Below are 13,117 nucleotides of genomic sequence, written 5' to 3' on the forward strand. Positions count from 1 at the left end.
GCTAATATCAGCTGGCAACGGAGGTTCTTAGGCCCCCTGGACTTGCGCCCGACGCTACATACCACCCACCCCGCCTGTTAAGGCTCTAGGCCCAGGCAGGGTGCACCCCTTCGCTAAGAGCGCTACCCACCCATCGAACACGTTGCATCCAACGTGTCCGAGTGGTGGACGCCCATAGTATAGGCAAAAGGACTTTAAGACAGCTTAGCGTATGGGATGCAACATACTTAAATGTTCCGTACTCTATGGCTGTGCCTGAAAAGGCCTAGTAATGCATGGTTTTATCTCCCATGAGGTGGTGTTCACGGTCTTATGCCGCGGAATCCTTGTAACTAATTTTATCAAATAAAAACCAAAAGGATTCCCACCGAATACTAGTCAATGTATAGTCATATTTACTCTCGCGCCGGAAATTTTTCGCAACACTACTTAAACTTGAAAATTCTAACGGGGTAATATTTACTCTCGCGTTGAAAATTTTTCGCAACACTACTTAAACTTGAAAATCTTAACGGGGTAATATTTACTCTCTAGTTGAAAATTTATCGCAACACTACTTGAACTTGAAAATCTTAACGGGGTAATATTTACTCTCGCGTTGAAAATTTTTCGCAACACTACTTAAACTTGAAAATCCTAACGTAGTATTATTTCACTACACAAGGGTATGCGGGTGGATAAATGATTATGTGATAGAGTTCGTGAGGCTGAAGTGTGAATGATGAGTGCTTAGGGTCGAGAACCGTGAACATGACAGAATGAATTTGAAGTACGAAAGAAGAGCTTTCTACAATGCTTGAAGAGCAAATACTGAAAAGCAAAATAGAGCAACTATGACGCAAAAATGGTGCACTTCTAATATCAGCTGGCAACGGAGGTTTTCGGGCCCCCTGGACTTACGCCCGACGCTACATACCACCCACCCCGCCTAGAACAGGGTGCACCCCTTCGCTAAGAGCGCTACCCGCCCGTCCAACACGTTGCATCCAACGTGTCAGATTGACGGACGCCCCTAGTATAGGCAAAAGGACTGCAGTTTATTAAATGGAACATATGGATGTGCGCCACATTCTAAACTGCGCCTTGAAAGGCCTAGTAATGCATGGGTATATCTCCCAGAGATGGTGTTCACGGTCTTATGCCGCGGAATCCTTGTAACTAATTTGATTAATTAAATAAAACATTGAGTTTAAAAACCAAAAGGATTCCCACCGAATACTAGTAAGTGCATCGTCATAGTTACTCTCGCGTTGGAAATTTTTCGCAACACTAATTAGAATAGAAAATCCTGATCTAGCAACATGACTAAAGGGGAGCTTTAAATTATGCTTGAAGAGCAAATACTGAAAAGCAAAATTGAGCAAATATGACTCAACATTCGTCCACTGCTAATATCAGCTGGCAACGGAGGTTCTTAGGCCCCCTGGACTTACGCCCGACGCTACATACCACCCACCCCGCCTGTTTAAGGCTCTAGGCCCAGGCAGGGTGCACCCCTTCGCTAAGAGCGCTACCCACCCATCGAACACGTTGCATCCAACGTGTCCGAGTGGTGGACGCCCATAGTATAGGCAAAAGGACTTTAAGACAGCTTAGCGTATGGGATGCAACATACTTAAATGTTCCGTACTCTATGGCTGTGCCTGAAAAGGCCTAGTAATGCATGGTTTTATCTCCCATGAGGTGGTGTTCACGGTCTTATGCCGCGGAATCCTTGTAACTAATTTTATCAAATAAAAACCAAAAGGATTCCCACCGAATACTAGTCAGTGTATAGTCATATTTACTCTCGCGCCGGAAATTTTTCGCAACACTACTTAAACTTGAAAATTCTAACTGGTTAATATTTACTCTCGCGTTGAAAATTTTTCGCAACACTACTTAAACTTGAAAATCATAACGGAGTAATATTTACTCTCGCGTTGAAAATTTTTCGCAACACTACTTAAACTTGAAAATCCTAACGGGGTAATATTTCCCTACACAAGGGTATGTGGGTGGATGAATGATTATGTGATAGAGTTCGTGAGGCTGAAGTGAGAATGATGAGTGTTTAGGGTCGAGAACCGTGAACGTGACACAATGAATTTCAAGTTCGAAAGGAGAACTTTATACAATGCTTGAAGAGCAAATACTGACCCCCCTGGGGGCCAGCCCATATACTAAACTGATGCCAATTTCACGAGTAAAATCGGAAAAACGTTTCAATTTCAAAAGCGATTTCGTTATCAAAGTAAGTAGTTATAGTAATTAATAGTATTCATGCTTATTACTTTGATATTGAAATCCGCTCATCGCGAAATAAATTCTTGTACATATAAAAAAGAAAGTGTATTGTGAAGTCGGAGGGTCATCCGACTTCTCTACATTTTTAAATTTGAAATCTACATATGTAAATATGTACAAGAAAACCCTATCCTGAGCTAAGGCATAAAATACACAAAAAAGCAATTTGCACGATTATCATTGTATAAAATGATACAGTGATATTCGTGGGTCACTATGCTCGCTCAAAAAATAAAAATTACAACCAGTCCCCGTGTCGTTTCGGACCATTCGTCCTGCGACATGATGGGGAGCGGAGGAACTTTAAAGCATGCGACTCACCGATCGTTGACTTGCACCACTGCACTCGCCACGCATCGTATTAGCTCATCTGTTGGCTCGTCAAAGAAACGGTATCCCCACTGGCCAAAGCACTAATCTGAAAGCATAAAAATCACGATTCTTGAACGATATATGTTTTCACTCAATTTGTTGTAGTTAATATGCTAATACATAGGATAATTCAAAAGTATGCATGCAAAACTATATGGGAATAACTATACCATAAAACACGGTAAAACACATGCAAATACATCCCAAAACACTCGAAGATCAAAACCATAGAACACTATAAAATATTTGCAAAATTATAGTAAAACACATAGGGTACCAATCCGTAAAACCTACTAATAAATCCGTATAAATATGCCAAAACACAAAGGGTACTACTCCATAAAACCCACTAATAAATCCGAATAAATGTGCCAAAACACATAGGGTACCACTCCATAAAACCCACTAATAAATCCGTAAATATATGCCAAAGCACATAAAAAACCACATCAAAAAACATAATAAAGCACATGCAGGTACATGGGGTACCACATCACACGGCATACTAATGCACTTTTATAAAAATGTCAGGGGATTGTCTGATATGGGTCCCATGCTATAGAACCTAACCTAATTTATTTTTGCGTGTATGATTGTGTACGTCAATTATTGTTATATAGCACTCTAATATGCATGGGACCCATATCAGACAACAGCCAAATGTCAGAACACATGGGTGACCACACCATAAAACGCACTAATATATCCGTATAAATATTCCAAAATACATGGGAAACACTATAGGAAACACCATAGGCACACACAGAAACACACTGATAAATCCATGCAAGAATATCCATAGTGTCAACCCGTACCGGTATATGTTTGGCAGTTCCATCCGTATCCTTCGGCGGACGCGATAAGACTGACTAGATTTGACCTTCCTCCAGGTCGCCGTTGTACCGGCGCGCGGCGCGCCCAATCAAGCATGACGTTCCGCTTCACCGGTTCCGCAGATTTAACTATTTCTATCTGATATTTGTTAATATTTGTTTAATTATTAGTTTATATTTTTCAATTGTTTATTAATCAAATTATTGTTATATCTATTTAAATTGTTTATTTCTTTCCATTTCCGCGTGGGTATATTGCAAAATTTTGTTTAATTATTCTATTAAAAATTATTTAATTATTATTTTTCATTTTACAATTGTTTGTTAATCAAATTTTTGTTATATCTGTTTAAATTGTTTATTTCGTTAATATTCGCGTGGGTATATTACAAAATTTTGTTTGATTATTCTATTGAAATTTATTTAATTATTATTTATAATTTTACAATTGTTTGTTAATTAAATTATTGTTATATCTATTGAAATTTATTATTTTTATAACTTTTAAACACGGATATTCAGTAAATTTGTTTGAATTATTTAATTTTTATACAATATTAAGAAGTGATTATTGTGTTTTAATATAAATTTGCTTTTTATCAAATAGTTATTGAAGGTTATACAATAATAACAGTTACAAATACTCTTCGATTCTTTAATTAATTTTCCAAAGTAACTGAAGTTAAATTTGTTAAACAATTATTTAAATGATTTTGCGACCTTGTGTTAGTTCTAATTAAGGGGGTAGACACGGGTAATGCAGCGAGGTGACATTACCGGCCTATCTAGAAATAATTTATGAACTTTTATGATTCATTCAATCTACATACTTGTAACGACTCTCTAATATAGGTTTTGTAAGAATCCAGTCACTAATTAATTAATTATGAATATGTTGGTAATCGTTATTCATTGAACTTCAATGATTAAAGTTGGACAACCTGTTTATCAATCGTAGTTGGATGTGGTTGCAAGCAAATTTTGTCTGTGTGATTTTATTACGGGTTTATTTATTATCGATAAATTGACTTTGACATTTTCACAAAATCAAAATGTTTATAAAACCGTTTAAAGTAAAGTCAAATAATCAATTGAAGGGAACTGAAAGGTTGGTACAATCTGGATTCTTTCAGAGTAAAGTAGCAAATACTATTTTACAAAATATGCAATCAAATTTTATTGTCAATTAGGAAAAAATTATGCGAAGAAGTTTTAATCGCATACCCAAGTCTAACAGAAGAAGAAATACAATCACTGATTCCTAAGAAAGAAGCAATAAGCGTTATGAAAATTGTAACTCACAATGGACTCTATGGAAAAGTGTATTGCACTGCTAAAATACCCATGTTTTTTCAAATTGATTCATTAAACGACATGTTATTACCAACTATATATACCTTATGGTGTCATCCAAATTTGTTAATAGCTTTTACAACATATTCTGCAGTTATCCTAAAATTATCAGGAGGCGCAGATTTAATGTTACCTGGAGTTATTGTCAAAGAACCTGTAACATTATATACCTTTGGAAAATTGAAGAAAGGTACACCTGTTTCAGTGAATACAAAAGATAACAAGGTTGGAAACATTTTATTATTTATTTAACATATTGCATCATGGTTTGGTATAATCACATATCATTATAATTTTTCTTTATATACAGGCACCAGTTGCTGTTGGCATTACAGCACTTTCCAGTGAAGATATGTATATGTCAGCAGGTCATGGGAAGTGTGTAGAAATCTTACATGTAATAGGTGACACGCTTTGTCAGTTAGGAAAGCCACCTTTAAGACCAAATTTAGGGCCAGTAAATATTGATGGGGATAATGATAAATTAGAAGATCAAATTAATGAAGAAACCAATGATAGTAACGACGAATCCCTTGCTGATGCAATTAATGACTTGGAAATCAATAATGATAGAGTAGCAGAAATTGAAGATCTTAGTGAGGTAATTTATAAAATAATTCATTTAAAGCATTTACGAAAATCATATTATCACCGTTTACAGGGTACCATGGAGGAAAGTAAAATAGAAGAATCAGAAGAGATAGAAAATATAACTGCTTGTCAATCACAGATGGTTTTAGATCCAGTCAAAGAAATGGATAATTTACTAGAGTACTGTTTTTTGAAAGCTTGTAAAACATCGGTGAAATCTACCGATTTACCGATGTTAACGTCCAATTTCTTTAAGAATCATTTAATAGCGGTATGTCCGTCTAATAAAAATGTTGATATAAAAAAGTCTCGGTACAAAAAGTTATCTGTATTCTTATCGGAAATGAAAGAAAAAGGGATCATCGATACTTCCGTTACGAAAGGAGTTGAAAGTATATTATCTATCAAGGTAATATTGACCATTTTCAATTAAATTTGATTTGCAAAAATATCCAATATGGATATTAAAAAAAAAAAAAAAAAAATTGCTATTGCAGTTTGATCATCCCCTTTTGAGGAAGCTAGTCATTTTAGAAGAACGTAAATCGGTCGATCCAGTTGAATCAAATACAGCAGTCGTCTCGGAATGTTACAAAGTGACTGCTGCTGTTTTACCAGTATTGTCGAAATTCGGATATGAGTAAGTATAAAACACCACGCCCGGGATGTGTCACTTTATCGCGACACAATAATTGCAAAGAGATTGATTTTCTGTGCAGAGCAGAAGTCGACAACTGTTACATCATATACCATTATGCTGTATTATATGATACAAATTATGTACATTTTACTCCCATACGATGATTGCAGAAAAGGGGACGTAATGAAAAGAGCTGAGATCAGAAAATGTTTTACTGATTACGTGAAAGCAGAAAATCTTCAAGATGGAAAGTAAGTAATTTTTTTTTTAATTAAACGATCGTTTTTTTTTTTATTATTATTTTTTTAATGGTAATCTAATATTTCTAATTGATAGGACGTTGAAGTTAAACCCGCAACTGGCAGGTATTATGAAAACCAAAGTAAATCAGGAAACCGTAACAATGGAGGATGGAATAAATAAATTTATTGGACGTATGACCCATATGCATGAAGTTACTTTAGCAGGAAATAAATTGTTACACACAGGCAAATTGGAACCCATCGATATGAGGGTCACTGTTCGATCTGGCGGTAAAAAGGTATAGCAATTAATATTCGAATTTAGTATATAAAATCTCGTGTAGTTATAAATCGTTCATTCTGTATATTACAGGTTACGCTAATAAACAACTTGGAAACGTTCGGTATAAATTCCAAGGAGTTTAGTAAAGAATGTCAAAATATTGGAGCTAGTGCAACAATTACAGATGAGCCTGGAAAAAAGACTCCCAGTGTTCTTGTTCAAGGAAATCAGATTTTATACGTTTACAAATTACTTACAGGTAAGCAGTGGATTGATATTGTATCCTGAGTAGATGAATGGTTAAAGAATGATTAATTTTGCAGAAAAATACCAAATCAAAAAGACCTATATAAGGGGATTGGAATTCGCTCCGAAGAAGCAAGGTTCCCACAAAAAATAAACTGTATACATTAGAAGATAAATTATTGTTTAAAAATCAAGCTTCGCATCGTTATAAAATAAAGACTGTAACAAAAGCTGCCGCTACTGTCTGTTTCTCAGTAACATTAACCATTCGATCAATTGTTAAATCGCAAAGAAAAAATGCGGTAAAATATCTGACAACTGTATGTTGTATTTATTTCTGAATAAATGATTCGAAATAACATCAGTAATAATTGTATGGTTATTCATATCCTTTTTTTTTTTAATAAAAAGAAACGAAATACGATTGGTTCCTAAAAGAATGGAGAATAAAAGTTTGTTAATATAATTTATTGTATATCGAGGTTTCAACATGGAAAAGTACAAATATTGCAATATAGGGCCCGCGAGCTCTCCTCGGGTGGGAGGGAGGAGGGTACGATTTCAGAGGAAGGAGAGACAATGCACGATAAGATATTTCGAAAATTTGTTCGTTTTTTTTTTCTTTTTTTTTGGTTTGACAGGGGTGCGCTTGCTATGCTCCGAAACCGAGGATATGAGGTATATGCAGATCTTTACGTATTTCTTATTTTCTTTTTTTTCTCTTTCGGTTGCACGATGATAGGGGACAAATCAGCGAATCAACAAGCAATTCACCGAAGTTTCTTTTAAGTAAAGGAAGGTTCCCTCCTCTCCACGGCCCCCGCATATATTTAATACTCGTTTTGTTTTTTTTTTTTTTCTGCTACCAGTACGCACGGGTGCGTCACGATATGACGCATTGTACACGCGACGCACGCGTGCGTGTCGTGACAGTTATTACTTTTTTTTTTTTTTATCATCATCATTATCATCGTCATTATCATCATCTTCACTTTCTGTTCCTTAACTAAATTTGGCGGCTTCTGCAGCCATGATCGCCCGAAACGATCGATTCTCCGATTCGATTCATCGATCAAAGAAACGATTCATTCAGAAAGTATCTTAAAGTACTTATTTTCACGAATGTTCAAACACGTCTGATACACATTTATTATTTTACTTTCTGACTGGATTGACGGGTCTTTTGGGCGGATATGACTCAACACTTCGCGGATTAGCGACTTACTTGTTCCTTCCTTCTCTTCCTCTATCCGTTACGATGGAAACGCGTGTTTATTCGATGTTTCAAAACCGGCTCACGTATCCGTGAAGTGCTTAATTATATTTAACATTCAAAAATTTCTTCTCTGAAAACTTTTCGTTTAACAGTCTATCGTTTCTTAAAGCTATCGACGAATCGTATAGTTTAAAAACATCGTTATTTAAATTGTTTACATTTCAAAGCACCTTTAGTTTCTATATATCTCACTACACCATCACCCTACATCCCCCTTCCCAAAATAAATAACTTCACCCGAGATCATGTAACAGTCGTCGTTAAATCCTGATCTTAATTAATTGTCGATCGACAAGCGTACCACGGCTGCATCGAAGTGCCCTTTTGTTTCACTCTCTCTTCCTCTCTCATTCTCTCTCTCTCACGCTATATTCTAAATCATTTCTCTTTTCTTCTTTTTGGGAACATGTTGTGCCTACCGTTGTTTCCTGCTCATCATTATCGGTTGCATATCACAACCATAATCACTGCCACAATCATCATCTTATCATTGTCGTCGTCGTTCTCCACAATTTAATCACCAAAATTTCGTTATTATCAACACAACGTTTTCGTGTCTCTTGTATGTATCTTAATCCCTCTCTCTTTCTCTCTCTCTCTCTTTCACACTGTTTCGTTCATTCTTTCCCTTTCTCTCTCATTTCTTTTTCACCAAATCTCTTTCATTCTCTAGCACGCGCTTTCTCTCGCTCCATTTCTTTTTTTGCCTTCGGAATTTTCATAGTTTTTTTTTTTTTTTCTTTATGCAACACATAATGCGACTAGGTAGTACAGGTTAATTAATAATTAATATCGTTAGTTATACAATAATAACGTATGACTAGACAATGCAAGATAATAATTATATCGTAAATAGTAATAATCATGGATCGCAATTTATATCAACAATTGTGATGGCGCGCACGTGTTTCTCGAGAATGTTGTTTTATTATTTCTTTTCTCTCGTTTTTTTTTTTTCTTTCGTGTGTGTATGTATGTGTGCGTAGATTGTTTCTTCTTGGATCTGTATATGCGTGTGATCATGATTTTAACCGTGTTCATTCACGCCGAGTATCCTCTTCGGTATTCTTCAATCTAAATTTGTGTTTCTGATTTTTTGTGTGAACTGTATTTCGAATTGTGTTCATCGTGTGTGGCGTAGAAAAAGGGTTGAATCGTTAAAATTCTTGTAAATTCATGTGAACGTTTAATGCGTCTCTGATCGAGTCGATCAAGGTAACGAGGATGAATGCTCGACGAAATCAATAGGAACAGTTGGTACACTAATTCCATAGTTGTTTCCTCGAGAAATAAATTCTGTTCCCCTTGTGCGGATTGTCCGCGTACGAATACGTATACGTGTTGATTTACGAAGAGAGATGTCTGTTTTTTCCTTTGTTTTATTCGGTCCGTCTGATTAATCACACCTCGAATTTCAATTGAACATAATCGTATCATAATATCGTGTACGCACATCGAAAATTATGTCGTCAATTGAAAACGTTTATGAAACATAATTTTAATTACGAATAAGAATTTTCAAACGAAATCCGAGATTTCCCTCTTAAAATTTCGAAAGACGGACTCTCGCGTATGCATGGATGTGTAATGTAGTGTAATTACGTGTGTATGTAGAAGAAGCTTGTTGCTTTGTACTACATATCATAAATCGGTATCCCGATTAACCTCTTAAAAAGCACGCCCGTACATAGATATATGTATATATATATATTTGTTGTACAACAATAGCCATCGCGGTGTTAATTGAGTTGCTCGAAAAAGTTTCACGTGAGAAATACATGTGTATAATATAATATAATATAATATAATGTAAATGTAATACAATATAATGATAATATAATATAATATAATAATATAATATAATGTAATATAATGCAATATAATGTATATATAGATATATCTAACTTCCACATAATACTTTTAATGGGATTCCTATATATCTGTAGTTGCATAAATAATACGCGTAATTAATAATCATGCGATAAGTACACAGTGATATTGATAAATGACGATAATTAAATACAGATATACGTATTATTGGTTTAATTTGTCCGTGTTCGCGCCTAGGCGAACGTAAATAAAACCTTGCCCGGCCCCAGAAGAAGGTTGTTCGAAGAAAGTAGGTATACCCGCGAAACACTCGAGAAAGAAATTCATTTAATCCCATTTCGAGAGCGCTAGTCAATCAAGAGATTCTACTCTTTAAGAGGTTAAACAATCTGCTGGCGCAACATTTTTCATAGTTCATCGATCGTATCAATATATATATATATATATATATATATATATATATATATTTTTATATGTATATGGAGGTATCGATAAACGATTGATCAAGTGCAACAGTGATTACACGGTATCGTTCGCGGCGACGCGAAAATTCATCCCTAAAATTAATTCCTCGCGAAATAAAAATTTCGTCAGGGCCCACACTTCAGCTAAAGATCGAACATCAGAAAAGTAAATGTTCTCGTCGACTGTTAATCAGAAAAGTTCATTCGAAAAAAGAGACCGATCTCGGTCTCTGTTGTTCGCATCGTCTTCTCGATTCTCTAGTCTCGATATGTTGCAATTTAAAGCACCAATCGTGTTTACAACGAAAGTTCGAGTAACTCGTGATCAATGTTACCGATAAATCATCGTCGAGTATAATCGAACTGTCGTTGAAATAATTATCTTCGAGTGGAAATCGAGCGTCTACTACACGTATAATAATTTCTTAATAAACGAGATATAATAGAAAGAGGAAGAAGCTCTCAGTGGTTCCGATGGTCGATGCGTGAACGTTTAGGCCCGTGCACGGTCGACAGTAGTACAAGTCCGTGCGTGATCAGACGCCGGTCAACTTCCTAACTAGAGAATATCCAGAGCTGTTCACTTTTTTTCAATGAATAAGAAACATATCGATAATGATTATCGGAATTAAAGTGTTACATTAATACGAGGGAATAAAATAAATCATTTCTCTCTCTTTTTTTTTTTTGTAATAAATATCAAGTAATGTTATGTTTCTTTTAAAAAGTGCCCAACTCTAATCGTAAGAAGATCGTGTCTTTACGAATAAAAAGAGAAGAGATTCTTCTCGATAACAATTCTTTTGTTTCCTATTTTCCCGGCAACTCGATCGAGTGCCGTATTCGATCGACAGTAGTACGGGTCTATGATAGATCGAACATGGATCAAAGTTCTTAGCAAAACAAGTAATCACTTCTCAGAAGTGTTTCTATTCGTCGACTTGACTCGATAGTCGTTTGATCGACGATAGTACGATTCGTGTTACTTTTTTTTTTTTTAATTAGTACAATGTTATTTAATACTTAAGTGGGTGAACATCAACTATTTCAATCGATCCAACAACTATACTCGAGTCAAGTTTTATTTTCCTTCCAGGATCAGTCTTTGGCTACCCATTAGTTTTTTCCCTCCATCCCACCCTAAACACGTTTTTCGTTTATTTTATAAATATTTGCTATACTTGTTTCTTTTTTTTTTTTTGGTTTTTTTTTTTTCATTTAAATCGTAAAGTCCTGTCACGATTATCGCGTTCGAATTTGGAATTTTATAGTCTCTCTCTGGCAATATTATTCCTATGTACACGTACACGTGTCGTTAGCATTATCACTTATAATTTGTGCAGTCCTTCGTGCGGAATGTCTGATTGATACATTAATTATACACACTGATGATCATTAACCATTTCGCTACTGTAATTTTTTCATTTTAATATAACAGACACGTAATGGAAATTTTGAAACGTATCTTCTCGTTGCAAGTGAAATTATTGTATTTGAACGTCTGTATATTATTATTATAATATGCAAACGATATCAACGGTGGTAGCGAAAGGGTTAAGCGGAGAACGTTCGTATATTTCGTAAATCGACGGTTTCGATGACTTTTTTTTTCTTTTTTTTTTTTCATGGAATATTTATTCGTGGTAATTGGAAGCATTCAAAGCCATTCTGGCGAGAATCTTTTATCCTCGTTGAGAGAATTTTTTAATGAAACTTGAAGATAGTTCTACGTTAAAACGTGGTGTATTTGTTATCTAAACAAGCCAATGTGGATTTCATGAAATTTCAAATTATATCAAAGAAATTGTGAATTAATAGTATCGCGTTTCATTTTCCTTTATTTTTTCCTTTATTTTCCTTTATTTATATTTTCCTTTATTTATCTCAGATTCTCGTCCATTTTCTTTTCCGTCTCGACGATCGCACGTCAATCGCTAATAATCATGATCCTTATAATAGCGATTACATTTATTACCACCGCGTCACGTTTAAATAGCGCCATTATTAATCGAGTTACATTTAAATATCGTTATCAATACCGTATTAAAACCCGTCATAAAATACATTACTCTATTATAATCCACATTTTTTAGTTTTCTTTGTCTTTTATCATTTTTTTTTTCTCTTTCCCTTTAACCCGTCTACGACGTTCTCGTTTTTTCGTTAACTTTCGCACACTCTCTCTCTCTCTCTCTCTCTCGCTCATACATCTTTCTCTCTTTCACTCTTTTGCATTGTTAGCTTTTGTTTATTTCTTTGGTAAGCACGCTTCTATCAGACTTTTCTCTCGTCAGAGTTTTGCGATTAAAATCTCCATTTTCGATAAACCTGTCTTCTCTTCGATCGGTAATGAATCTTTTCTCCCGTCGAAGTTGTCGGGTAATCACGAGAAAATGAAAAACTGGTATCTTTGTAATGAAAAATAAAATTTGCTAGCTTTCCAAAGAAGTAAAGAATTCTATTTTTTCTTTAATTAAGTGTAATTAAACGGAAAAAAAAAGAAAAAGAAAAGAATTATTATCAGCGAGTGGCAGTATAAATTTAATGTAATCAAAAAGTGAAAGAAAAATGATACTAAATGGAAAGTTGAAAAGTGAAGAGAATTAGAAAACGAAGTAGATAACGCGACAGCATCAGACGTAAATGAATCGAGAAGGCTTAAACGTAAAGGCAGATTATAAAACAGAGAAAAATTCGACAA

The 13,117-nt window shown here is 35.0% G+C and overlaps 1 protein-coding gene across 2 annotated transcripts; it reads left to right on the forward strand.

Annotated features, from left to right (window-relative positions):
- The first annotated feature begins 4,362 nt into the window (after nucleotides 1-4,362).
- On the forward strand, nucleotides 4,363-7,097 carry eIF2D (eukaryotic translation initiation factor 2D). Of its 2 annotated transcripts, XM_034316230.2 has the most exons (9): nucleotides 4,376-4,599; nucleotides 4,682-5,069; nucleotides 5,155-5,445; nucleotides 5,506-5,844; nucleotides 5,933-6,075; nucleotides 6,246-6,326; nucleotides 6,412-6,616; nucleotides 6,691-6,859; nucleotides 6,924-7,097. In XM_034316230.2, exons 1-9 carry the CDS (start codon nucleotides 4,544-4,546, stop codon nucleotides 6,998-7,000), a joined length of 1,749 nt encoding a protein of 582 aa, XP_034172121.1. In that variant the 5' UTR covers nucleotides 4,376-4,543; the 3' UTR covers nucleotides 7,001-7,097. The 2 variants fall into 2 exon arrangements, with proteins under 2 accessions (XP_034172120.1, XP_034172121.1); XM_034316229.2 differs by having other exon boundaries at nucleotides 4,363-4,599; nucleotides 5,155-5,844.
- The last annotated feature ends 6,020 nt before the right edge of the window (nucleotides 7,098-13,117 follow it).

Source organism: Osmia lignaria, chromosome 16, assembly GCF_051020975.1.
Source record: "Osmia lignaria lignaria isolate PbOS001 chromosome 16, iyOsmLign1, whole genome shotgun sequence".
Lineage (NCBI taxonomy): Eukaryota > Metazoa > Arthropoda > Insecta > Hymenoptera > Megachilidae > Osmia > Osmia lignaria.